Here is a 27,783-nt window from a genome sequence, read left to right as displayed (position 1 = left end):
ATTATGTCATGTGACAAAGACACATGAGGGCAGAAGCAGCAAAGCAGGCTGGGAAGTGCTGGGACTGCACAAGCATTTGGGCCTACTAAAGTTATTCAGGCCTAACTGCTAACTGTTGAGTCACTCTGACATGTGACTTAACAGCCATTTTCTCTGTGTGTTCTCCGTAAGATTTCAGTCAGAGTTAGTCTGTCTCAGTTGTGAGCAGAGTCAGTATGTAATCTCAGTCAAACTGTTTGGAACCATGTTGTTTATGAAGAAGTTTATTTTAACTCAGTAAAGCTCTTATTCTTTAAAACTCTGAATTATTAATTTACGCTGCGCGTTATATTAGTCATCATTAGCCATCTCCTTCACAGAAAATTGGAGGTGGGAGACCCCCAACAAGGGGCAGAACTAACATCCAGTCAGCACAGCACTTTTGGTTAGGGTGGGCACCAAGGGAGTTTTGTTTTGTTTTGTTTTGTTTTGTTTTGTTTTGTTTTGTTTTAAAGGTGAACTCAGTCATAAAGGACTTTTTTTAAAAAAAATCCCCAGACTAAAGAAACTAAAACTTAACTAAATTTATATATTTTTTATTAAGAACTAAACTTTGAAAATGTAAACTTAAGAAATGAGACACAGAATAGCAAATGTTTGCTCAGGTGATATAACCAGACATATACAAAGCTACAGTCAATTTTCACGATCTTTTATCTTTCAACGGATAATGGGTTAACTCAAATTGACCAAAACAGATTAAGGTTTCTTCATCTTCGAGTGTGCGGGAGAATTAGTCGGCGCTCAGCGGGTGTTATGGACTTAAATTCCTCAATAGCATCATTGTGATTAACCAATGAAGCCAATTCTTGTTCAATGTACAGAATCACAAACGAAGGGGAAAGGGGGAGGGGATGACGAGACAAGCAAATAAGGAAAGGAGGAGAGGTAAAAGAGGCCAAAAGCTAACAAAACAACCACAACGAGACTGATCAAGAAGCCAAAACAGGAGAAAAAGACTAGTGCCAAGCTGACCAGAGACAGGGCAGATCTGGAGGGTTGAGGGTGGAATGGCTTCTCCTTCCTCCTTGATTGTGCACCACAAAAACAGCCTCTCAGCCCCACAGATATCTCTTCACAAAAGGTGATGAAAGGAGCTCTTCCAAAGGCAGAGCCATGAGACAGAGGCAGATGCAAAAAGGACTGTCCTGAAAGAGAGTGTGGTGTAGTGGTTAGACCTGGGAGACCCGGATTCTAGTCTCACTTGGCCATGGGGCTCGCTGAGGGACCTCTGACCAGTCACTTCCTCTCAGCCTAGCAGACTTCACAGGGGTTGTTGCAAGGACAAAATGGAGGGTACTATGTACACTGCCTCGAGCTCTTTGGAGGATATAAGTGACATACATGTGGAGGGAAAACTTAAACACGTTACAGAGTTCCCAAAAATAGACCAGAGGCAATCGTACTTCATCCAGCAGAGCTTTTACTTGTGCTGAAGGCAAATGAGCATAATGGTCACCAAATGCATTACAATCAGAATTGGCACAGTCCATAAGAAATCCAGTTGCAGCAGACTTATTTGCCTTCAGCACAAGTAAAAGCTCTGCTGGATGAAATATTGCCTCTGGAACTCTGCTGAACTCTGCAACATGTTTAAGTTTTTCCTCCACACATATGACAATAAGGTGGGGTATAAATGCAATAAGTAAGTAAGTAAGTAAGTAAGTAAGTAAGTAAGTAAATAAATAAATAAATAAATAAAAATGCAATAAGTAAATAAATATCTGCACAAGACACAAAATGCCTGAGGAATTACGCCAAGCTTCACACACATTCTCTGACTCTCTCCTTCCCTTCCTTTTCAGTGTGGACCTCGTCCATGCCCAAATCCACATCTCTGAAGGGAAGAGCCTTCCTGACCTGGGCCTCAAACAGGACAATGTGCGGATCAATGGATGCGCCATCCAGTGCCGAGTGACGACCGAGGACCCTTCCCGTGGGTTCCAGCCTGACACTGGCCGAATTGAGGTAGGATGAGCTCCTGCTGCTGGCTTCCATACCCCCCCACCAATCCTTCTGCTTCCAATATTTTTGGGCCCTGGCCCAACCATTTCCTATGATCTATGGGATGGTTCTCTCCTACCACCCACTGGGTTGTAACTGGGTGCGTTCCTGGTTTGTGTAGGCTTGTATGCTGTCTGGGGAAGCTGGGATATCAGTAAGTCTGTTTGAAGAAGTATCTCTGCGGCGTCCTGTTTACACTGGAAATCTTAAATGGAAATGCAAGCAGGAATCTGCTTGAGTGTAAATCATCAAAAAAAGGAGGGTTAGAAAATCAAGACAAACATCCCTAAAGATCCACATTGACAGTAAAGAAGAAACAGAACAGAACTGTGTTCTGTTGAGATGGCAATCTCCACCTCAGTAAGCGTGGATGGAAGACTAATTACTCGGCCTACGAGAGGCTGCATGATCTATTCCAAATCAGTAGGAATCTACGTGAAATGTCTTGCCTGCTACCAGCTTCAATCTGGTGGACACATTTTTCCATGGTCATTGTCAGCACTGATCTGTAGCTGTAGAACAGCCTTCACCAACCTTTGCCGTAGCCATGCTTGTTGGGCTGATGGCAGTTTTAGTCTGAAACACCTGCAGGGTGCGAGGTCCGTGAATCCTGGTCTAGATATTATATGTTCATATTGTGTGTATGTGTGTTATACCTAACAAGAGACGTGGGTGGCGCTGTGATCTAAACCACTGAGCCTCTTGGGCTTGCTGATCAGAAGGTCGGCGGTTCGAATCCGCGCGATGGGGTGAGCTCCTGTTGCTCTTTCCCAGCTTCTGCCAACATTGCAGTTTGAAAGCATACCAGCACAAGTAGATAAATAGGTACTGCTGCGACAGGAAGGTAAACAGCATTTTCTGTGTGCTCTGGTATCCATCATGATGTTCCATTGTGCCAGAAGCAGTTTAGTCATGCTGGCCACATGACCCGGAAAGCTGACTGTGGACAAACTCCAGCTCCCCAGAGACTTCTCCCAGATCTTTCCAGCCATTTTCCTTTCCACTTTCTTGCTTTCACTTGTTTGCCTGCCATTGAAATGCATCATTCCACGATTGCTGTGTGTCATGAACAGCAGTATTGGAGGGAAATAACATTCAGTACCTCAATAGATTATAGCAGTCAAGCTCTTCTCTCTCCTGCATATGTGGAATTGGACTGAAACAGGATGAGACTGGGCCTATCACTGAATGTGGGCATCCCACTTTTTCTCTTATGGTCTCCCTGTAACACCAAGTAAATGATGATGTCAAAACATTGCAGATTTCCCCACCTCCCACTACATTTCATTGGCTACCATTTGCATGTGTGTGTTGAACTCATGACACAATGAATCACTGGCTCCATCTGTTTTTGTTTGCTTGTTTTGTTTTGTTTTGTGTTTGTCTACTTGACCATAGTGGGACGCGGGTGGTGATGTGGTCTAAACCACAGAGCCTAGGGCTTGCTGATCAGAAGATCGGTGGTTCGAATCCCCGCGACGGGGTGAGCTCCCGTTGCTCAGTCCCTGCTCCTGCCAACCTAGCAGTTCGAAAGCACGTCAAAGTGCAAGTAGATAAATAGGTACCACTCTACCAGGAAGGTAAATGGTATTTCCGTGCGCTGCTCTGGTTCGCCAGATGCTGGCCACATGACCCGGAAGCTCCCTCGGCCAGTAAAGTAAGATGAGCACCGCAACCCCAAAGTCGTCCACAACTGGACCTAATGCGCAGGGGTCCCTTTACCTTTTACTTGACCATAAGTGGGTAAAGAGATAAACTGGTATCTATTGATAGATCTCCAGGTGAGTTGCAGAGGGGTTTTTGTTTTCCTGCTTCCTAGTTATTTAAAAACGTGACACCAAAATGACTTTTCATCCAACCTAAACTTGATAGCTAATCCAGAGCGGCCTTTTGCGTGAAAGGATGGTGAACTCAGTTTCAGTTTTGCTGCTGAAAAACAATTTCCCGGTCTCGGAATGGGCTCTTCTTTAATTCTTTCCGCACTTTTTTTACCCCTGGCTCTGGTTGGTATATCTTGGGGTTCTAGTTAAAAGCAAAGTATATCTGATAAGCCTGCCCAACCCTGCACTAGATGCTATCATGGAAAATAATTTCCAGAGTAGTAGCCATTTTAGTTTGTTGGCGGTAAAAACAACAAAGAGCCTACAGCACCTTAAAGACTAACAGACGTTATACTGTATTAAAGATTATGCCATTATACAATCAACTCAGGATTGCACTTCATGCATCTGATGAAGCGGATTCAATCATTGGAGAAGGGGTGAAGTGTTGTGAGATTGGAGGCTGGCAAATGTCCCAGTGGGTAACGAGAATCAGATGCACATATGAGAGACTCCTGGCTTAACAGCTGGTACATGTGAAATAGCTGTAGTGGTTTTAATAGGCCACTGTCTAAGCTGGAGTCAGCAGTGTCATGCAGAAAGGCTAGTTTTATTCTAGAGTTGCGTCAACACAAATTTTGTGTCCAGATTGCAGGAAGTAATAGTATCACCCTATTCCACCTCACCTGGAACACTGTGTCCAGTTAATAAAGGATATTGGCAAACCAAGGAAAATGGTTTTTGGTAGCTGTGAAAAAGGCAAATTCCATGCTAGGGATCCCCTCTTCCTCTACCTTTAAGGTGTGGATGATAGTACCTGCTAGTTATGATGGCTTTATTGGCATTCAAGGCCTGGGTAAATCTCATTGGCTGCTGTGAGAAGCAGGATGCTGGACTAAACTTTATTCTGAACCAGCTGAGCTGTTCATGCGTTGCCTCTAGCCACACCCATTTCCAGGTTCCACACCTGGAGATAGTCTTGTGAGCAAAACTACTTGCCATTTCTCTTTGTAACAAGGGAGGTTGTCTGGAAGCATTCTAAGAAAGTGGAAGCACATATTTGCATTAACGGGCTTTGATATACCTCTCCCTGGGAACATTGCAAAAAGCTATTACAGAAATGAGAACCGAGTGTCCAAATTTAGCAGTTAAAACCCCAAGGCCTTGGGGATGCCAAATGACAGAAATTGTCCCAGCTGTTCTTTCTGCTGAAATCTTGCCCAACTTATTAGCAAAGGCAGCCGCAGAAGAGTGGAATTAGATCCAAACTTCATTAAATTCATTGCTTACCAAAAAGAAAAAGAAAAAAGATCCCAGACTGTACCAAGGTGTGTTTTGTTTTGCTTTCAGAATTAATATCCTGTGTCCTTGATATTGAAAATAAATGACACCCCCCAGAACTTTCCAGAATTGGCTGAGAGCACTTTTAATATATCATAAATGCACTTTATACAACACTCGCATGACACTTCAGATGCACAGAGTGAAGCCATTCAAACATTTTAAAATGGAGACTTGGTAGAGAAAGAAGGCAAGGCACCTTGGAATGAAGCAGCGATTCTGAGAAAGCTGCCTATGGAGCAGAATCATAATGATTTGGTCTTTAAAGGGTGGAGGGGAAGGAGCAGAGCATGGGTTCTGGAGGCTGCCATATATAGAACAGGCTTCACCAATGTGGTGGCCCCCAGATGTTTTGTACTACAATAAAAACTATTGAAAGGTTAAAAATAGGCGTCAGTTAACCATTGCGGAAGGATGTATTCTTAATTGCCTATATAGGCCTGGTGGAATGGAAGAGTTTTCAGCAGACATTTAAAAGTTGAAACTGAACGCACCTGCTGAATCCCTATTGGTGGAGAGTTCCACAGGACCAGATAAATGATAATGAAGGCTCTTGTTTCTTGTTACTGTGCAATGAGCCTCGTCAACTCGAGGAATGACTCACTATGAAGAAAGGTTACGGCCTTTGGGATTTTTTAGTTCAGAGAAAAGACGAGTAAGATGTGACATGATAAAAGTTTACAAAATTATGCCTGGCATGGATAGAGAAAAGTTTTTCCTGCCTCTTTTATCATAATGCTAGAACTTGTGGACATGATGCAGAACAGATGAAAGAAAGGACTTGTTCACTCAGAGCATAGCCAAACTATAGAACCCCCACAAGAGGCAGACATGGCCACCAATGTGGATGGCTTTAAAAGAGGATTGGACAAATTCATGGAGAAGAGGGCTCTCGGTGGTTACCATCCATGATGGCTCTGAAACTGCACGCTTGAATCCTGCTTGTGAGTTTCCTATTGAGACATCTGGGTGGCCACTTTAAGAGCAGGATTGTGGAGTAAATGGGCCATTGGCCTGATCCAGCAGCCTCTTCTTGCATTCCTATGTAAAGTAGCTCTACCCCTGACCTATGGCATCTCTCAACATAGTTCTCTATGTGCAGAGATTTTTTTTTTCTTTTTTACAGATCTCTTTTTTTCATTCTTTTTCGTGATTTCTCCCTTCCCAACCCCCACAAACACTCAGACTTTCCTTGCTGTTTGGAGGAATGCAGCCCAGACACCGTGCATAACAGTGAATATAATTTATTTATTATCTCATCTGCTGTGTGCAGGATGTCAGCCTTATTTGCAGTGGTTTGAGGAGTTAATTGATCCTCAGTGGGATGTTCTAATGTGAAGTGTGCATGTGTGTGTGTGCACATTTGCAGATCATCTGCCTCCATTTCCATCCCAACTGTTTAACTTTCTTGGTTTCAAAGCCTTGGGGACTCCTGCGGTTCATAGGAGTGGGTTTCACCCCCATCCCCGTTCTACTTGGCTGTCAGTCTTTTAATTTCAATTGCCTGGCATGGCTGCTGGTCCTCAGAATTTCATTTCTCCTTTCCTTAATGGTGCGAACTGTTCTTGCCAATCAAATTTAACTAGCAAAGCTCCATGGCAAGGGTGTTACCCAGGCGACCACTCTCAGGGCATCTCCCTTAGCTCCTCGGCTCCGTTGGCAAAGCACAGGCTCATGCAGCAGGCGGACGAAGCAAACTTTGGCATGCACTAGCCGTCCTCATTAATAGGAAACAAAGTGGCCCTCATTGTCTGGAAGGAGCAAGAGCTCTGGGTGTTTTTTGATACCTTATTTTGCACCTAATCGATTTGCCAATTGCCAGCACAGGTATCCTCCATTTAGCTAGCAATTAGCCCCGGCGAGAAAAGCACTTTCCCCTCTGAGCTGTGACCGCATTTGGAATACTGTGTACAGTTCTGGTCGCCTCACCTCAAGAAGGATGTTGTAGAGTTGGAAGAGATTCAGGGAAAGAGGCAGCCAAAACGACCAAGGGGATGAAGCGACTCCCCCAGGAGGAATGGTTGCAGCGCTGGGGACTTTTTAGTTTAGAGGAAAGGCGAGTATTCATGTGACAGGAGTTATGCATGGCGTGGGGAAAATTGACAGAGAAAAGTTTGTCTCCCTCTCTCGTAACTCTGGGACTAGCATCTTATGGAGCTGCATGTTGGAAGATCCTGGACAGATAAAAGAAAGTCATATTTCATGCAGTGCATCGTTAAACTATGGAACTCCCTCCCACCAAATTGGATAGCTTTGAAAGAGGGTTAGATAAATTCACCGAGAATACGACGATCAGTGGCAACTAGCCAAAATGACTCTGCTCTGCCTCCATAGTCAGAGGCAGAAATTCTTTGGAATATCAGTTACTGGAAGCTGCAGAAGGGGAGCTTGGGTCCTGCTTGTGAGTTTCCCACAATGAGCATCTGGTTGGCCACTGTGGGAACAGGATGCCAGATTGGATGGGCCGTTGGCCTGATCCAGCACACTATTCTTAAGTTCTTATGCTCTTAGTGAGCACCATCTGTACCTAAACTAGTCAATATTTGCTTTGCACTAGGCACCCAAGAGCTGGACATAGGAATAAAGAAAGCTGCCTTATACCGAGTCAGACTGCCAGTCTATTTAGCTCAGTGACTAGCCACAGCTCACGAGCAACATGGCAACTCATCCACATTGGACCAAATTGGGGAAAGAACTAAAGTTTAGCGTTCTTCAAGATGCATGGAAATGGGCCTGACATAAGATACCCTTGGAATCCATAGGCATGCCAAATGAAGGAAAAATGTACCAAGTTACATTTCGCTAATATTTAACACAATATAAATTAGTGGGGAACCTATAAATCAGCTGATGTAAAATGTTGGGGATGTGATAGAGCCCCGGCAGATTGTACATACAGCACAGTAAGAAGATTCAGATTTATCGGTGGCGGGGAGTTTGAGAATGAATGACGGAGTTGGCAAGGTGGGATTTGCCAAGAGAACCAGTTAGTTCGACTTCTGAATGACCTGAAGGGTAGAAGAGAAAACAGTAGTGTGGAATGTGAGACAGATTGGTGATCTGTTGCTAAAACTTGCAACAAGTGGATGAAGAGGGAAGCATGGCTGTATGTGACAGAATGCAGGGATGGCCTATCTTGTGATAGAGCCTCGTTCTTAATGAGATGGCAGGTTCGTATCTGTCTGCACCACTTCAGAGTGGAGGTGGAGGCTGATGGGACTCTTCCGTGCAAACACACACAAAAGTCCCTGCTCTGTCCTCAAATCCTGCTTGCTGGTTTCCCAAAGGCATCTGGTCAGTCACTGTGAGAACAGGATGCTGGACTAGATGAGCCATAGGCCTGATCCTGCGGGGCTCTTCTTAGATTCTTATGTCCATCTAGCTCAGTATTGTCAACACTGACTGCCAGAGGCTCTCCGGGCTTCAGACAGAGGTTGTCTCCAAGCCTTTCATGGAAATGCCACCAGGGATAGAACCTGAAACCTTCTGCCCACTTAGCAGATGCTCTGGCCACTGGCCTCTGCCCCTGACACCATCATTATATATCTTTAGGTGCCTTGCAAAATCCTTCCTCTACAAACCAGGCCTTTCACTATCTGTGGCCTTCTAGAAATGGGTGGGATGTTTTAAATATACCCTGCTTCCCACTTGGTTTTAATGTATCTATGTGGGGTTTTTGTTTGTTTATTTTGCCTTTAATTTGCCTTGGGCAAGATAAAGTGACTAGCAAATTTAATTAATAATAATAATGTCTCCCAGACATTGCAACTATACCAGATTTTCAGCTACTATCATGACCTCCCTGCCTGCTGTTCATTATGATCTCTCCAGCATTTGATTTCTAAGAGTCTCCGTAACTTGGCTTCCAAACAGTGGCTCCCAACGCCGCTGGCTTCCTTCTCCGAGGCTCCGCAGCCACCAAGCGTATGTCTCGCCATGTGCCTGGTGCCGCCGTGAGGAGCTTTCCAGACAAAAGGCAGGCGTTTTTCAATTACCTCTCTCTGCTTGGGAAGGCGCTGGAGCAGCAGCCCTGATTATTCCCTCCCTGATCTGTTTCCGACGCTCAAAATGCAAAGAGGGCAAAGGAGGCCGTCCCCGACTTGGCATCTGTTTGGAGAAAAGCTTTCTACTTTGCAGAAAAGGGTGGGTTGGGTGGTTATTAGAAAGCCAAAAATATGCCATCTGCATGGGCTCGCTGGTCCTGGTGGGGCTGTGCTAGACAGGACGAAAACCCACCCAGTCCTCCTGGGCTTTTTGCACACATGAGATAAGGCTCTGTCCTCCCTGCCAAGCCCTGTGGCTTATAAAGAAGCCAAGAGGGAGCAGGCCAGATTGGGTGGGAGGTGAGGGGACAGTTGGTGGGTTACACAGGAACGTAAGAACTGTCTTATCTGCCGGCACCAGGTATAGGGGGTGCTAGGGGCTCAATATTCTGAATTGGGGACCCGCTCCCCCCCCAATATTGAGGGGGCTGACATACCCTGTCACCATCAGGTGCCTTCTGGACACCCCAGCCCCCACCTGATGAGCGAGGGCGAATATTGCCCTCCACATTGTTGGGAAACTGCCAGGGAGATAGTGTCCATCATGAGCCCCCAAGCCGGAGTTCTGGACGATCCATCGGCCTCCCGTAGACAGGCAGATCCAGCAGTTAGCGACACGAAGCCTCTGGAAATTCCTAGCCACATTCCAGGGCTGGGTGTACACTGTTTATCAGCAGAAACACAGCCAAAAGCTTGCACCGCAGAAGAGCATATTTTACAGACTTTATTAGCGTTTAACAGAACAAAAGAAAACGTGACCGTTCTGTGTCAGCATCTTCGGCCAACTGAGAAAACGAAAGGAATCTCAGCAAGAACATAAACATCCTGTGACTAGGACATGCACAGACTCTGTTATTCACAAAGCCTGCTCCCTTTAAGGTGGAACGGAAATATCCTAACATCCTCCCCCTTTCCGTGTAACCTGTTGTACCTGTGGTTCACTCAATTGCAACCTTTGTACATAAACCTTATGTTGTTCTTTGTTAACAACCTTAGACAACAGATCAGCAGGAATTTCATTTCCTGCCATGTAGGACACCTGAATCAGTCCTTTCTGGATACACTCTCTTGCACGATGTAACTTAATCTGCAAGTACTTGGTTCTCTGCTTGCAACTCTCGGAGTTCAGCAAAGCCAAACACGATCTATTGTCTTGATACACTTGTATAGGACATTTTACAGACACTCTGATGTCCTTAAACAGTTGCATCAACCATTCACAATCCATGAGTGAAAATGACAGAGCATTGAGTTCTGCTTCACAGGAACTTAGGCTCACTGTTGTTTGCTTCTTGCACAACCAGTCAAACAGGCAGTGGTTGTACATGTAGCATACTCCAGAAGTGCTTGTACCATCCGTGGTGTCACTTCCAAAACTTGCATCTGCAAAGATTTCAAGACCTCCAGTCTTCTGACTGGTGAACCTCAGCCTGTAGTGCATAGTCCCTTTCAAATAGCGGGCTATGCGCTTCAGAGCTTTCCAATCCTGAACCGTAGGATTGTTGGCATGTCTGCTAAGCAGATTACAGCTTACAGCTATGTCAGGTCTTGAACATCTGGCAATGAAATTCAGTTTGCCTAGAATGCATCTGTACAGCGTTGTGTCAGAAAACGCTTCAGCAGTACTGTCTACCTGGTAACCTGTCACCATCGGTGTGTCTGCTGGGTTTGCATCAACCAAATTCAACCTGGTTAACACATCAGCAATTTTCTGTGTTTGGTGTACCAGAAAATTACCTGCTTGGTCTCTCTCCACCTGCAGAGAAAGATAGTTGGATACCTCACCAAGATCCTTCATGTCAAAGTGCTCCTTCAGTTGAGCTAGGGTGCTTTGGTAAAAAGCCTGATTCTTCCAAAACATCAGAAGATCATCAACAAAACATAAACAATACAGTTTGTTTTGCCCCTCCTCCTTGACAAACACACATGGATCAGCTTTGCCCTGGTGAAAACCTAGAGAAAGCAATGTCTCAGTGAGTTTTGTGTTCCAACACCTGGCACTCTGCTTGAGACCATATAAGGATTTCCGCAGTTTACAGACCATACCCTTCTGTATCTCCATCCCATCAGGTGGAAGCATGAACAGCTGTTCATTCAAAATCCCGTACAAAAAAGCTGTATTAATGTCGTGGTGGGAAACATGCAGTTTCTCCTCCGCAGCGACCTTGAGCATCAGCCGAATGCTCTCATATTTGACTGTGGGTGAGTAGGTCTCGTGGTAATCCTGTCCTGGTACCTGTGAAAAACCTCTGGCAACCAATCTGGCTTTGTGTCTGACTACCTTGCCATTCTGGTCTGTCTTGGCCTTGAAGACCCATTTGCTGCCAACCAGTCTCATTCCTGGGACTACCGGTACCAATTCCCAAGTTTGGTTCCTGTTCAAGGAATCAACTTCAGCCTTCATGGCATTAAGCCAAGGCTCAGCATCTTTAGAGGTTAACTCCTGAACCTCTTTGAAGCTTGAAGGTTCCCATACCTTCTCTGAGCTACCAAGAACAGCAGTTGCTGTCTTAGCAAACTCATCAGCATACCTCTTTGGAGGTCTGCCCTTGGTCGCCCTTTCAGACCTACGTACTAGACGCAAGTCTTCTGGACTCATCTCCTCTTTCTTAGGAGAATAGTGACCAATGGTGAACAGTGGTTCTTCCAGTTCATTGTCAGACGCATCAGATGGTCTGACTGAGGCCTTTGCGCTCTGGTAGTCTGCTGTGTCATCACTGTCACTGACACCAGCAGCAGCAGCGCCGCCCACTGAACTGGAATCCGAACTCTGATCATCATCATCATCATCCTCATCCTCATCAGCAGCAGCTTTCTCACCTTTAGCTGCTTGCTTGACATCACCTTCATCCTCCTCTGGGTAACTCTGGAAAATTCCCACATTTTCCCCCCACTTAGGATTGTACTCAACACTCCTTGTGAACTTAATGGACTTAGAGTCAGTCATCCATACCCTATATGCACCTTTTTCGTACCCCATGAACAAACCATGTGCCCCACGCTTCCCAAGCTTGTTGGTTTGTTGTGTGCGTACCCACATGTCAGAACCAAAAATTCTCATGTGTTTGGTGTTGGGTTTCTTACCAAACATCTTCTCATAGGGGGTACAACCAATGGGTGATGACAATCTGCGATTAACGGTATAAACCAAATTCCCCAGAGCTTCCCCCCAAAACTTATCAGGGAGATTGGCATCATGCAACAAGGTTTTGATTCCTTGCAGCAATGTTTGATTTGCTCTCTCCGCAAGCCCATTCATCCATGGCGATCTGGGCGTTGACATGTCATGCTGGATTCCCTTCTCAGTCAGGAAAGCTTCAAACTGCTGAGAAGTGAATTCCCCGCCCCGATCAGTAAAAAAACAAGAAATACGTTTACCGTGCACATTTTCCAACCAAGCACAGAATTCCTTAAACTTTGGAAACGCTTGCGATTTCTGTTCGAGCAAATACACATGAATGTACCTAGAAAAAGAATCAATCAGAATCATGAAGTACCTTGCTCCTCCTATAGAGGGCGCTAGTGGACCAACCAGGTCCGCATGCACTAGCTGGTAGGGCTTGGAAGCCTGCCTGCTAGACTCCTTGCCTTTTGGAGCAACCTTCACCTTGTTCTCTGCACAAGATACACATTTCATGTGAAATTTACAAGGTTTGATGTTCAAACCTTCAACCACCTCTGGCATCTTGGCCAGTGCCTTCCAAGAGAGGTGACCAAACCTTCGATGCGCATCGTGAATGCAACCTGCATGAAGAACTTTGTTAGTTTGTGCAACACAACAAGAATCAGCATTATTCACAACAACAGTGTCATCATAAGTTATATGGAACAAACCATCCATAAACTTTGCATGCAAATAGTCCTCTTTGCCTTTACTGATGACACAGACGCTCCTCTTGAAGGAAATCTGAAAACCACGCCCAGTAAGCTGTGGGACGCTCAACAAGTTGCTCGCCGCTCCTGGAACATAAAGTACACCGCTGATGGTTGTGTGCAGACTTGCAAGTTTCACAGTCCCTTCTCCTGCAATCTGCAACGTCCTTCCATCAGCCAGGTGGATCTCACCTTCCTGGGGCTTGAAGGAGATAAAGAGATGCCTGTCCTTGGAAACATGGCGATTCGCACCTGAATCCACAATAAATCTGCCTTTGGCTGTTGGAGCAGTCCTTACAGCAAGCAAACCCTTGTTCTCCAGCGGTTTGGGCTTTTGCAGCTTGCCCCCCTGCTGCTCCTGGCCAGCAGACGTGCCTTTAGCCTTTGGTGAAGCTGTGCCAGCAAACATCGCTTTGTTTTTCCCTGGCGCCGCAGGCTTTCCACCCCCCTTCTGCTTCGGGCCACCTGCAGGCTTTTTCCTCTGTTTATTTCCAGTCTTTGGACAAAACCTCTGAGTATGACCTTGGTTCCCACAGTTCCAGCACTTCACAGCTGCCAACGCTTTGGCCCCCCCTGGAGGCTGGAATGCTGTCCCACTTTGCTCCCCCTGAAGTGCACAAGCCGACTCAGCTGCATTCCTTCTATCATATTCATTTTGCAAAGTTGCCAAGACCTTTGTAGCAGTGAGGTCTTGCGCAGGGAGGGTCGCCAGCTGACTTGCCACGGCATGATAGCTTTCATCCAGGGAGTCCAGGATGAGAATAGCAAACAGTGACTCAGGCATATTGAAACCTCTCTGAGCCAACTCCTGTCTGAGATGCTGCAACTGCAAAACGTGGGCTCTAAGATCTTCCCCTGGCTCCAAACGCTTCCTGTGCAGCTTCCTGAAATAAAGCAACACAGACCCAGCCTCTCGTCGGAGATGACAGGCTTTAAGCCCATCCCACATCTCACGGGCAGTTGCCTTGCCAGCCAAGGTGATTAACTCTTCAGGAGCTACTGAGAGCAAAATTATTCCCATGGCTCTCGAATCCTGTGCTTTCCACTCATCTGTCACAGGGGCTGGGGGGTTCTCAGAAACAGTATTCCACACTCCAAGCCTTCTCATCTGGCCCTCACAGTACCTTGCCCAGGTCTGATAATTGTGGCCATTCAGCTTTAGTGGACACGGAGCAGTTTCTGAGGTCTGTAAGAGATCCATCTCAGCCTTTTAGTTGAGCCGTGAGCCCTATGCTTTCAAAGACCCGTTATCTCGGCAGCCCATTAATCACGAAGCCTTTTTGGCTCAGCTCCCAGGCCAATTAAGCCTTGCCGGAGATCAAAGAAAAGCGTCCCTTCTTTCTTTCGCTTTTTCCACAACATACCTCAAACGCAGTCTGTTGCAGCTTTACTCTCCTGTAGGTGCCGTGAATCTGGGCCCGAAACCTTGTTGTTGGGAAACTGCCAGGGAGATAGTGTCCATCATGAGCCCCCAAGCCGGAGTTCTGGACGATCCATCGGCCTCCCGTAGACAGGCAGATCCAGCAGTTAGCGACACGAAGCCTCTGGAAATTCCTAGCCACATTCCAGGGCTGGGTGTACACTGTTTATCAGCAGAAACACAGCCAAAAGCTTGCACCGCAGAAGAGCATATTTTACAGACTTTATTAGCGTTTAACAGAACAAAAGAAAACGTGACCGTTCTGTGTCAGCATCTTCGGCCAACTGAGAAAACGAAAGGAATCTCAGCAAGAACATAAACATCCTGTGACTAGGACATGCACAGACTCTGTTATTCACAAAGCCTGCTCCCTTTAAGGTGGAACGGAAATATCCTAACACACATATCCTGCCCCCTGGCGCATGCTGTGAGGAGAATGAAGCCTTCTTCTCCCCACCACACATCCCACTGGGGCAGATGAATCACATGACATCACATAATTTGTCATGTGATGGCCCTGCCCTCCAGTGTGGGAGGCAGGTTGGCGCCTTTGGTCTTGTTCTAAGTTAGGTTCATCTAGCTCTGTACTTGCACCAGGGGTGAGGGCTGCATGCCTTTGTGGGCAACCTTCCAGAGGCCACATACCACTGGTGGGCAGAGGCAGAGGAAAATGTGGACAGGGAGCTGTAATTTGTTACAGGTGCTTAGAGTTGTTTCTCCACCTTCCCCTCACGGAGCTACAATTCCCAGAGCGGTTTAACAAGCCCTCTTCACGGGGGACTCTGGGAATAGCAGCCCTGTGAGTGAGTCTCCTAACAACTCTCAGCACCTCTAACAACCTACAGCTCCCAGGATCCCTTGGGGGAAGCTGTTTAAAGTGGTATCACAGGCTCTAAACTTATGGTCTGAATGTGGCCCAAAGGACTGGCGATCCCATGGGCTCTGCGTGGGCGGCAACTCCTCTGAAAGCTGATGCCACCCTAGTATCTCTTTAGATAGAAATCTAGTAAAGAAATAATAGGTAAATAAATAAATATTTTGAAAAAGAGCTGGTAAATGTAAGGTGATTGGCTTTGGTCTGCTGTTTGTTTGTTTGTTTGTTTGTTTGTTTGTTTGTTTGTTATTTTGCATGATGAGGTGCTGCAGCTGCCTCTCCCACCTGTCTTGGTTAAGCTGTGGCACCTGCGCATCCTGAAACAGCAACACTTGACCAAATTATGTAAAGAAAGGCTCCCCCTTTGCCTCTTCCATGTTCTCCTCAGACAAGCTGAGGAAAGGCGGCCGTGACAGGTCTGTCAACAGTGACAAAAATGGTTCTGAAGAGTTCCCCCTTCCCCTTCAAATGGGGGCGATAAGGGGTGGATTTCACAATGTGTCAAAGATGTAAGGGTCAGAGAGGCATGTTGGAAGAGAGGAGGAGAAAAGCTGAATCCTTAAACCTTGTATAAAATATGCAAACTGTTCCCAAGTTCATTTAATTTTCATAGTCCAGAGCCAGTGTGGTGTAGTGTTATAAGAGTGTCGGACCAGGACCTGGGAGAGACCAGGGTTCAAATTCACAGGGCCAGTCACTGCCTCTCAGCCTAACCTACCTCACAGGGTTGTTGTGGGGTTAATTAAGCAGGGGGAGAACCATTTACATCACTTTCAGCTCCTTGGAGAAAAAGGTGGGATAGCTTGTGCACTTATTAGGGATATATTGGACATCTCGTCTAGGATTAGAGTAAAAGGTGTGTTAGAAAGCTTCCAGTATTCATAATGTGCTTTTTATTTTCTTCTAGGTCGCTAACAAAAGCTGTTGTACTTCCTCACACAATTCCATAGGAAGCAGTGATGGCTGCTAACCTGGTGACTTTAAAAGAGAGTTAGACGAATTCATGGCTGAGAGAGCTGTTGATGGCTACTAGCCACGATGGCTCTGCTCTGCAGGCAGGACTGCTTCTGAATACCAGTTGCTGGAAATCACAGGGGGGGGGCGCTCTTGTGCTCAGGCACTGTGGTTGGCCACTGTGAGAACAGGATGCTGGACTGATCCAGCCAGGCTCTTCTTATCGGAAACGAAGAGTGGGTTTTTGTGTGACAAAACTTCAAGCTCAGTTCTAGTCCCGAAAACAAACCCCTTTGCTAATCCTACATTCAGAGGCTTCCTTAATTCAACGAGGATCCTCACTTTCTCTTCACCAAACCTTGTGGCTCCAGGTGGTGAATCTTGGGGTTCCAGTAAAAAACAAAAACATTTCAAATTGGATCCCACAAGCCTGCGGTCTGCCCGCACCAGACACCCTGTTGTGGACCACCACTTGCACCAGTCCCACTCAACATGTGACACTGGGGATGATGGGAGATGTAGTCCCAAAGATCTGGCAGGTAGCAGGCTGGTGATGGCCGAGCTAGAAGGATGCTTGAAAATGTCACCAATTCATTTCCATTTGCACACCATGTAAACATTCCACAGACAGCTCTGTGCAAGTCACCTTGGAAGGGACAGGAGGTGGGTTTGATTCACAAAAAGGCTGGATGATAACTCTTTCCTGAAGCTCATTCACTAGTGGCTGATTAGGAATTTGAAGAGTGTATGTTTTGTGTCTCTCTGTTTCTAGGCCTTGTGCTTACACTGGTCTGAAACAACCTTTATTGTCCTCAAAAGTGGTGGCAGAACTTTTTTTAAATGAGCTGTTGGTGGGGGGGATGACTTCATCTTAGCTCACTGTGCCTTAGATCAGCCACTGAACTGTTCACCCTAGGCCTTGCCTTAATTAATACGAACATTCACAGTTCTCCCTTCCTCTTCTCTCTCTCTCTCTTAAAAAACTTTTCTCCTCCCTGTCAATTTCTTTGCTCAGCTAAGCATAAATCTCCCCCTCTGATCTCTCCTTCTAATTGATAGCAGTTTTGCAATTAAGGATGGGAATTTAAGGCTGTTTCTCTGCTCTTGTCTTTTTGAAATCCAATTGTCTTGAGGGGGCCTATAGTCAATTCCATTTTGTTCTAGTCGATTTCACTTCTCATCTTTCAAGCCCCCAAGAACTATGGGAGGATCAAGGGTCCGAGAAAGGAACCGTGGGGGAAGATACTTGCCGACTTTACTGTTGTTGTTTTGTTGTTGTTTACTTTCTTTAGAAAAGCAAGTATTTGTCTGCAGGAAATGTGTGTGTGTGTGTACTCATTTTAAGTCGTCTTTATAGCTGATGGCCTATGATAATAGAATTGTAGAATTCAAAGGTACCCTGAGTCCAACCTAGTCTAACTTCCTGCAATGCAGGAATCACAGCAAAAGAATCTCTAACAGTTGGCCACCCAACCTCTATGTGAAAACCTCCAAGGAAACCGAGCCCACCACCTTCCAAGGGAGTTCATTCCACTTTAGAACAGCTCTTAACATCAGGAAATTCTTCCTAATGTTTTGCTAGAATCTCCTTTCTTGTCATTTGAATCTGTAGCCAACCAGACACCCCTGAGAAAACAGGAAAGCAATGGCCCTCGCTCATTGTCTGGATTTGCTACCACAAGGTGTAGTGATGGACACTAACTTGGGTGGCTTTAAAAGAGGGTCAGACAAAACCATCAAAGGAGCTTAAGGCTCTCAATGGATACTGGCTGTGAGGTTCTGTCTCCACATAATGTTTCTGAATGCTGGTTGCTGGACGCAGGAGGGGAAAGTGCTTTTGTGCTCAGATCCTGCTTGCAGGTTTCCCATTGAGGCATCTGGTTGGCCACCGTGAGAGCAGGATGATGGGCTGCGTGGGCCATAAGCCTGAGCTACCAAGCTCTTCTTAGGTTCTTGACATCCGTCTCCTTCCACCAACTCTCCCCATTTCCTTGCTGCGTTTTTCTCCAGTTTGAACCGCTAGCCAGTGTGCTGTGCATTTTGCACCTTTGGGTGGTGAGAATAAATGAGTCTGAAATGTTACCCACCTCCCTTTGCCTCTGGCTGTGTGACTTCACCCTTCCTAGCTACATAAAAGGTCATGTTTTGCTGAGGAGGGGGCTTTGCAGCTCAGGGGGTTTCTGGAGAGAGGGGAGGGAGTGAGCAAAGAGGCTGATCTGTCCTTCAAAGTCAGCTGCTGGGATCCTAATACCAGGGACCTGAGCTTGCCTGTGGGCAGACAGATAGCAGCTCATAAGTTAGCAGTGGCTTTGTTCGGCGAGAGCAGCCGCTGACGATGTTTGACAAGAAAGCAAGTGTGCTGCGTCTACAGCAATGAATAATCACCATCCTCTGTTAATTTTTCAGACTGGGGGTGCATAATCATGATGGCTTAATGCAGGTTAGTTCCTCGTTAACGTTTTTTTAGCCACCTGCATGGCACAGCAAGTTCACTCTTCCTGACTGTGCTAAGTGCATGGATTTTTCACCCGCACCTCTTTCATAGAATTGTAGAGTTGGAAGGGACCCTGAGGGTCATCTAGTCCAGCCCACTTCTGGGCAGGAATCACAGCTTTCCAGTTGATGAAATGAGCATGCTAACCTGTGTTCACGGCCACGACTGTGCAACCGGGCAATGGGGTGGGTGTTTCCTGGTTATGTATAAAAGGGAATCCTTGTTGGTGTTTATTACATTTATATCCCACCTTTTCTCTCCAAGGAGCTCAAGGTGGCATGCATGGTTCTCCCCTACCTCGCTTAATCCCCACAGCAACCCTGTGAGGTGGGTTAGGCTGAGAGGCAGTGACTGGCCTGCAAGGCCACCCAGTGGGCTTCATGACCGAGTGAGGATCAGAACCCTGGGCTCCCTGGTCCTAATCTGACACTAACCACTACACCACCACTAGCTGTGAGTTGTGGAAACCAAAAACTGGTGGTGCTCATCTCTTCACCTACCAGGCTCTTGAGCGGAGGGACAGGTAGGGTGAGACTCTCCAGGCAGTGGGCCAGTCGTGCCTGGCAAGGCAATTTCACCCCAGAAGAAACCCGCCCGCCCATCAGCTGAGTTTGATCCCGTGTTAACTGCACACCCTGTTCCCAGCAGCAAGCAGCCATGACAACAGAATTTAAAACTTGCTCATCAACTGACACTCAGGGATTAAACCCCTTAGCAAATGAGCTGTTCGAAGCAGCATGCTTTGAAATCCCAACAATGGGACTGCAAAGCACCAAATCCCCTGGTGTCATTTGTGATGTCAGTTGATTGACAAGAGGTGGCCCTCCCCACTTGTCAAATTTGGCCTTCTAGGAGGCCCATGGAGCCAAAAAGTTTCCCCACCCCTGCTCTTGAATATTTATACCAGGCCTAGCCAATTCGTAGGGCTCATTCTGCCTGCCAGTTGCAGCAGCCCAATACTGCATCCTCCTGTCCCCTCTGATGCCCAAAGTGGGCTCTTATGTTCTGAGCTGACGTGAATGTAGTTTTACACCAATGACCCTTCTGACCTGGTTGAACTCCAGCTGCCATCAGCCCCAGTCATCAGGACAGATGGGACTTGTAGTCCAGGTGGGTTGGAGGGCCACAGGCTAGGCACACTTGTCTTACAAAAAAAGTAACAATAAATATAGTCTGACTGATCTGTAACAATAAATATAGTCAGACTGATCTGTAATTCAGCCTTTCCCAACTTGGTGCCCACCATATATTTTTGACTGCAACTACCATCAGCCCCAGACAGCAGGCTGGCTTGGATGCTTTGCACTATTAACTCTTCACTCCCGCACAAGACTCCCAATCCACTGCAAATCTTCACAGTCTTGTTTTTCTACTTAAAAAAATGTTTTTGCAGAGTTGGAAAAGGTTCCGATAAGGGCAACCAAAATAATCAAGGAGGTGGAGTGACTTCCCTATGAAGGTTGCAGCTTTTGGGACTTTTTAGTTTAAAGATGAGTAAGAGCTGACAGGAGAGAAGTTTATAAAATTACACATGGCATGGAGAAGATGGATGGAGAAAAGTTTTTCTGCCTGTCTCATATGCGATGAAGATGAATGTTGGAAGAGTCAGGACAGAGAAAAGAAAGAATGTGTTCACATGGTTCAACTTGCAACTCTCTGCTTCAAGAGGAAGTGATGACCACCAACTTGGATGGATCTAGAAGATGATTGGACAAATTCGTGGAGGAGAGGTCTATGGATGGCTACTAGCCGTGATAGAAGCTTTGCTCTGCCGCCATAGTTAGAGGCACTAATGCTTCTGCATGCCAGTTGCTGGAAACCACAGGAGGGGAGAGGGCTTTTGTACCTGGGTCCTGCTTGCTGCTGTTTTCTCACAGGCACCTGGTTGGCCACTATGAGAACAGGATGCTGTACTTGATGGGCCATTGGCCTGATCCAGCAGGGCTCTTCTGATGTTCTTATGAGGCCAATGGAGGTGGTTGGAGAGTTGACACCATAGTTGTGGTATGGATATCCCTATCAGCTGCTGTGTTCTGGCTTGCAATAGTATCTGTTCCACACAGACATCATTCTGCCCAGCCTGGCAGCTCTGCCAGTTCAGGACCATAGCATTTCAATGCCCTGGGGAGTGGTGGGAAAAAAGGAAGAGTGCAGAAATCAGTTAAGCACTTAATTTCCCAGTTATTTCCTCCCTCCTTCCCCGCCACCGCTTCCTCCGCCTCCAGTTCACAGGCAGGCATCAGCTTCCACTGCAGAGTGTGAAAATAATTTAGCACAAGTAGGCAGGCAGTATCTTTCTCTCTAAATTAAACAGCTCCCTTTTGGGTCCTCTCTCAAGGAGGGAGACTTCTCGGGGATGGCAGGGAGGAAGAATGTGGGCTTTGGTTGCTGCCATTTTGTTGAGGGAAGGAGGAGCAGGCTGCAAATAGCTCCATTTCAGGCTTTAAAAGGAAAACCTCAAAATGATGCAGCAAGGTAACCCAGGGCGTCCAAAGCCCCGGCACAACCTCTAAGCTGCATCCACTCTCCTCCTGTGTCAAGAGAAATCTGAAATCTGAAACCTTAAAATAAAGAAATCATACAAGAAAAGAAAAATTACACTAAGAAACAAAAGGATGCATTGGAACAGCAGGCTTAAAATAAAAAGGAAGTGAATAGGAAGATGTGTTTCGGACTGATTTGACGACAGAAACTGAGCCTCAGAGCTAAAGGTGATTGAAGACAGGAGAAAGAGCTGGGGTCTGGCAAGGATGAGGTCTCTTCTGACAAATTGCTGGATTGGGAGGGGTGTCTTTTTGTTTAGCTGCCCCGCTCCACTCATTTTGCAAAACGGATTTGTGCAAACATTTTTTATTTATGCTTTTCTTTTTCCATCTCCCCCCCACCCCACCCAAAAGTTGACAGGAAGAGCATCTCTGGGGGTGAGGGGAAGGGAAAATGAAAGGCAGAGCCTTGAAAGTCCGCACCTTAGCTCCGCTAACAAGGGCTGCTTTTGTACAGTTGTTTGCTTGCTTGTCATCTGCAAGATGAGCTGCTTGCTTAGGTGAGCTTTGAATGGGCTTTAGTTGCATTTGCGGATGAGAAACATGGTATGTGGAGTCTCCATGTCCATGAACAGTCTGCCCATTGCTGTGGGGGGCCCTGGGGGTAGCATTCGGGAAATGCTATCCATGACCCTTCTGAGCTTCTGGGAAGCATCTTGGCTGGGCCAGTAGGGGGAAATAAAAAAGTTCCTTCCAGTAGCACCTTAAAGACCAACTAAGTTAGTTCTTGGTATGAGCTTTCGTGTGCATGCACACTTCTTCAGATACACACAGTATCTGAACACAGTTTCCAGTAGGGGGAAACGCTGATGGGCCTGTTGATGGATCCAGTCTTGGCCTGATCCAAGACTGAGAGCCAGGGTGGTGTAGACCAGGTTTCAACTCTTCACTCAGCTACCATGAGGCTCTCTGGGTGACCATGGGCTAGTCACTCTCAGCCTAACCTACCTCACATGGTTGTTGTGTGTATTAAAGAGGAGGTGTGCTACCTTGAGCACACTGGAGAAAGAAAGTTGAGATACAAATGCAGTAAATCAATGGATCCACCGGGGACTCTTCTTCTGACCTTAACTTCCCCCGCCCCTTCCAAAATCCTCTTCTTGAATTTCAGTGCATTATCAAGCGAGGTTCTTTTCTGCCTGCTATCTTAGCTTCATGCTAATAGCTCTTGAAACAGCAACAACAAATCAAAGCCCTGCTCAGTTACATCCAGAGGAGGTGGGGAAGAATAAAACAAATCCGTTCCCTGCCCCTCCAAGAAAAAAACACACACAAGCACTTGTTTGTTCATAGCTCTCTCTCTCCACCCCCCCCACCCTCCTCCCAGAAGCCTCCCATCTCTGACAGCACACCTTTAAGTGCTTTGACAAGGTGGATTTGTTCCCTTTTCTTCCTGCAGGTGGGGAAAACACAGCTAATTAGGGAGGTGTTGCAGAAGCCCTGCATTGATGGGGAAGGGGGCAGGAAAGGTGCTTCTGGGGGGGCATGAACTGCCGGTGAGATTGTTGATGGAGGATCTGACAGCCTTGCTTAACACGTTACTCCCCCCCCCCCCGGAGATTTGTAGGTGGTGGTGGGGGTCTCACAGAGATTGTTGGCAAAAGGGGGAAATAGGTTTTGTGCAGATTGTTTGCTTGCAAAACAGAAAGGAACAAAGACCGGGGTTCAAAGGCTCCTCTGTGTGTGTGCGCGTCCCCCCCTCGCCCCCACCCTTTTAAAGGGGCCTGGGATTGTAAGCAGCTGGGAAGAGGCAGCGCGGTTCCTGAGGCTGCTGCTGATGTGGCTCGTCTGTCCGTCGGTATATTTTTCAAAGCTATATTGACGGCTCACTCTTGAGCTGCCCTTCCTTTTCAGGGCAGGACTTGAGGATGAGGGGCAACCTGTCGCTTCTCTCCCTCCTTATCCCTCCCCCCCCATCTCATTCCTTTCTCTATCTCTGCAAAAATGGGGTTGCCATGGAGATATGACCACCTACCAGTGGCGGACAGGAGCCTCCACGTCCTTCCCTCACCCACCACTGTTTCTTCGGCACTGTTCACGAGCCTTAAGAGAACAGTTCTGGGAGGGGATCTGGCTCCTGCACGAGCCACATGGCACAAGGGGGCTCAATTCTGCCAGGGGTGCTGAGCTGCTCTTTGCAAGGAAATAATCTGCTGCTGCTTGGTGCGGTTCTTTCTCCATATCCTTTGCTCCCAGGTCACACATCCTGTGACAATGGCCCCTCTCCTTCCCCATAGACCAGCTGTGGGGGACCTTTGGCCCTCCACATGTCGCTGAACTACTACTCCCACCATCCCTGGCTATTGGCCACACTTGCCAAGGCTGATGGGAGTTGTAGTCCAGCAGCATCTGGAGGTCCAAATGTTCCTCACACATGCTCAAAACCAAGGAACCCGAATGTCCCCCCAGATGTTGCTGCAATACAACTCCCATCATCCATAGTCATTGTTCACACTTGCTGTGGCCCATGGGAATTGTAGTTCAGAGCTAAAGGTTCCCTGCACCTACTGTAGCTCCGCCACTGTGATCAGGGAAGAGACACACTTGCGGGTCTGCTAACTTACTGGAGAATTAAAGGTGCCAAAGGCACTTTCCTTGGGGGGCAACCTCTCTCCATACACATGCACAACCATGTAAATTAACATTTAAATTGTCTTTCTGGTTTAGGATAATCACTGTTTCCATAGTGACAGATGAAAGGCCAGGTGGCAGCTTGCAGAGAGGCTTAGCATGGGCAACTGCCCAGGCAGAATTGCAGAGCTGGAGCATTTGTCTGCAGTGTGTTTCAGCCACTGATTACCATTGATGGGGGGGGGGAGAGAAGAAGGACCCTGAGATGTGATAGGGCATCGACACTCTTGTTTTTGCACCACCGCTTCTGAAATGATTTCCTGCAGAGCTGCCAGCAGTAAGAGCAGTCCATCTGAGCAGTGGAATGCTTGGAAGTGCAGGGCTGTGCTTGGACCATCTCCCATTTTGGCAGTCATGAAGCTGCCCCCCCCCCATGTGACTGGCTTTTCAAAGTGCCAGTGCGTCATTGCGGAGAAGCAACCCTTGATTTATTCTGCCCGGTGGAGTAGAGAGTGCAGGACTCCGTCGCCTCCTCTCCTTGGAGGCCCTTTCCGACGTCTTGTGCAACACGAATCTCTGGGACCCTGTTCCTTTTGAAGCTGCTGGCTTTTGATTATACAGCGCCCCCCCCCCCCGTGTGCCATAATTCATTATCCCACAGCAGCTGTAGGAGCAGGATGCTTGCCCGGAGTTGCAAGACGGTGCCTTGGAGACCTGAGGCTTTGTTAATCATCATCAGATTAGGAGGTAGCCATGGGTTGGCTGGCGTGCCTCCTTGTTATCTGTGCCCTGCAAGCTCCCCTCTCTTGCACATCCTGTCCCTGGGAGAAGGTTCCAGGAGCCATTTCCAGAGCTGCCTTTTTCTTTTTAAAAGATTGGTGCATTGTTCAGCCAAGGTGCTCACAGTATTTTAGCGATAACTCAGTGCGACAGCAGCAGCAGCTGGGGACGGGAGGGGAAGGACCCCACGCCAGGCCATTGTTTGAGCCAAAAGACACACCTTGATTTTGATTTGCAATGGTCTGTAGAGCAAGCCTCGATTTTGCTGGTTTACAAGAAGCTTCCAGGAGGAGATGGCAGTGGCTCTGAGCATAAGCAGAGTTAACCATGCCTCACCTCTGAGTCACTGCTGCCTAGTGGGATGCTGTAGCTTGATCCTTAATCGTTAAGGAGCACCAAATTCTCACAGCTCGTGCTTCAAGGAGATCACACGCAGTTAACACTCGGCTGGCGCACCTGCCTTGTGTCTGGCTTGGTGCTGGTGTGGGTGGCCAAGCTGAATTGTGACTGTGGCATGGTGGGCGGGGGGGGGGAGCAGAAGTTTTAAAATAAATAAACATTTTACTTCTAATTTCCCCTCACAGAGCTGCAGTTTCCTGACACCTCTCAGCACCCTTAACAAACTACAACTAGGCTGCATTCACACATACATTTAATTAAAAAATAATTAAAAGGCCATAGAACGTTCAGTCAGCCAGTGGCGTAGTATGGAGGGGCTGGGGGGGCCGTGGCCCCAGGTGCAATTTTCAGAGGGGGCACAAGGTCCCCCATGACAGGCTCTCTCATCGAGGCCTTTGGGGCCTGGCTCCAGCACGTGAGGGGGCTGTAGAGGCGGCTTCCTCACACGGCAGCTCAGTGCCACCAGCCAGCCACAGCTCCACTCCCAGGTCAGGCCTGACGCAGCGGCAGAAGCGGCTTAAAGGAGAAGAGGCGGTGGCAGCATTGCTGCCCCTCTCCTCCACTGGGCTCTCTGGTATGTGAGTGCACTTCCTGTGCCGCTTTGCGAGGCTGTGATCCGAGAATCTGGCCACAGCCTCGCAAAGCCATGCAGGACTGCCAGGGTGGCATGAGCGTGCCCTTGAAACAGCGACAAGGGCAGCTGCAATGGGCTCCCGGAGTGAGCAGTGCACCCATCCCAGATGGTGATAGCATGCACTCTGCCGCTACAATCAGTCAAATTCTGTGTTGCCAAAGGTTTGGAGGACCCTGAAAAGTTTCAGTGCTGTTGGGTGGGATGTTATCTTATAGACAACACATGCAGACAGACACACAGGACTCCCTCTCCACAGTGCAAAGTGAAATTTATCTTTCCAGATGGTACTTTACCAGCCTAACAGTGTCTCTCTCTCAGGTAGACAGTACTGCTGTTTTCTCCTTCTGTCATTTTTATTGTATTGATTTCTTTGATTTAATTCCATAAAATCTGTGATGATGATCAATTCAGCCACTGCTTTCCCACATGTTAGCTGCCTGCTCCTTGGTCTGCGCTCGCCCTTTCCGTGGGAGGAAGAGAAGCGGTCTTTGTCTCTTCAGGCCAGTGCAGTCCCCGATCTTTCTCCCAGCCAGTGCCAGAGTCAGCACCAATTACTGCCAGTCAGCAAAGCAATGAAATTTCATTCTGCTGGCAGAGGGTGCTGTGCTGGGGACAAGAGACACAGAGAAATGCGAAAATTGCAAGTTTGTTGAAGTTGTGGAACAAGGTATCAATAACAGAGGTTGCAGGCAGTCACTGAGCGGCTTGGCTTGATGCTTCCCGGTTTAACATGGGGCGGGTTTTAATGAGAACTGAATGAGCAGGGTCTTGCTTTCAACAAAGATATAAGAAGAGCTTGCCGGATCGAGCCAGTGGCCCATCTTTCTTTTCCAAGGTCTGCAGCGTTGGGGACTTTTCGGTTTAGAGAAAAGGCAAGTAAAAGGTGACATGAGAGAAGCTTATAAAATCATTCCTGGCATGGATAAAGTGAATAGAGACAGGTTTTTCTTCGTCTCCCGTAACTCTAGAACTTGTGGGCATCCATTGAAGATTCAGGATAGATAAAAGAAAGGACTTCGTCATGCGGCAGATAGTTAAACTATGCAACTCCCTCCCACTCGAGGCAGTAATGATGGCCACCAACTTGGACGGCTTTAAAACAGGATTGAGCAAATTCATGGAGGATGAGGCTATCCACGGATCCTCACCTCAGTGGCCTCCCCGTTCAGAGGCAGTATGCTTTTCAATACCAGTTGCTGGAAACCACAGGAGAGGAGAGGGCTCTTGTGCTTGGGTCCTGCTTGTGGGCTCCCGCTTGGGACATCTGAGTGACCAGTATGAGAATAGGATGTTGAATTAGGTGGGCCATTGGCCTGATGAACAGGTTCTTCTGGTGTTCTTCTGTTTTGTGCTCATGATGGTATCAGGGCGGTTATACGCAATCCCACTTTGCGAATCCTGTTTGCGTCCTCAAAGGTTTTAGAGGAGAGACATACTGCTTTGTTTCCCATCAGTGCATACCCTGTGACGTCCTGCTTGAAACCTGTGGTTTTTTAAACCATAGGTGTTCCTGGAATGGCAGTGCTGTCCCTTTTTCGTTGCACTATAATGCCAGAGTGCCTCTCTAGATGACAATCATGCTGCAGCATTGGGGAAGCATCTCAGAACAACTAATAATGGCAGTGATGTGTGGATGGTCCCATATGAATCCACCACTAAATCACTATTGTTGCATCAACTGCATGTAACAAAATATACCCATAAAAATAAGCCACCTGCCTGGTGGGGCCCAAATAACATTTGTAGGTTTTGGAAACAGCACCAGAACTTGCTAAACCTGTTTGCCTGATGAGTGTGCTCTTTCTTTTATTTTTAGAATATTTTTTATTTTGTTTTCAGAATGCAAAAACAAACAAGAAGAAACCCAGTAAAACGATTTCCATCATGTAATTACTAAAAGGAGGTGACATGTTTTATATATTTTTCTTCTTTACATGTAACGAGGGGAAAGTTGTCAGCATGTGAGTTCCATCAGGAATCTGGAGAAATCCTCC

The 27,783-nt window shown here is 47.1% G+C and overlaps 1 protein-coding gene across 16 annotated transcripts in view; it reads left to right on the top strand.

The window, feature by feature from the left end:
- Positions 1-27,783, top strand: part of PC (pyruvate carboxylase) — a 259,664-nt gene that overhangs the window by 120,457 nt on the left and 111,424 nt on the right. For all 16 annotated transcript variants that reach the window (XM_083478197.1, XM_083478194.1, XM_083478192.1 and 13 more), the window contains one exon: positions 1,845-2,007. In XM_083478197.1, the coding sequence (XP_083334323.1) occupies positions 1,845-2,007 (163 nt within the window). The remainder of the gene's footprint in view (positions 1-1,844; positions 2,008-27,783) is intronic.

The sequence above is a fragment of the Podarcis liolepis genome (assembly GCF_965112155.1).
Source record: "Podarcis liolepis genome assembly, chromosome: 15".
NCBI classification, from domain to species: domain Eukaryota; kingdom Metazoa; phylum Chordata; class Lepidosauria; order Squamata; family Lacertidae; genus Podarcis; species Podarcis liolepis.
The sequence above is the reverse complement of the archived record's forward strand: the minus strand, read 5'-3'. Positions and strand labels throughout refer to the sequence as shown.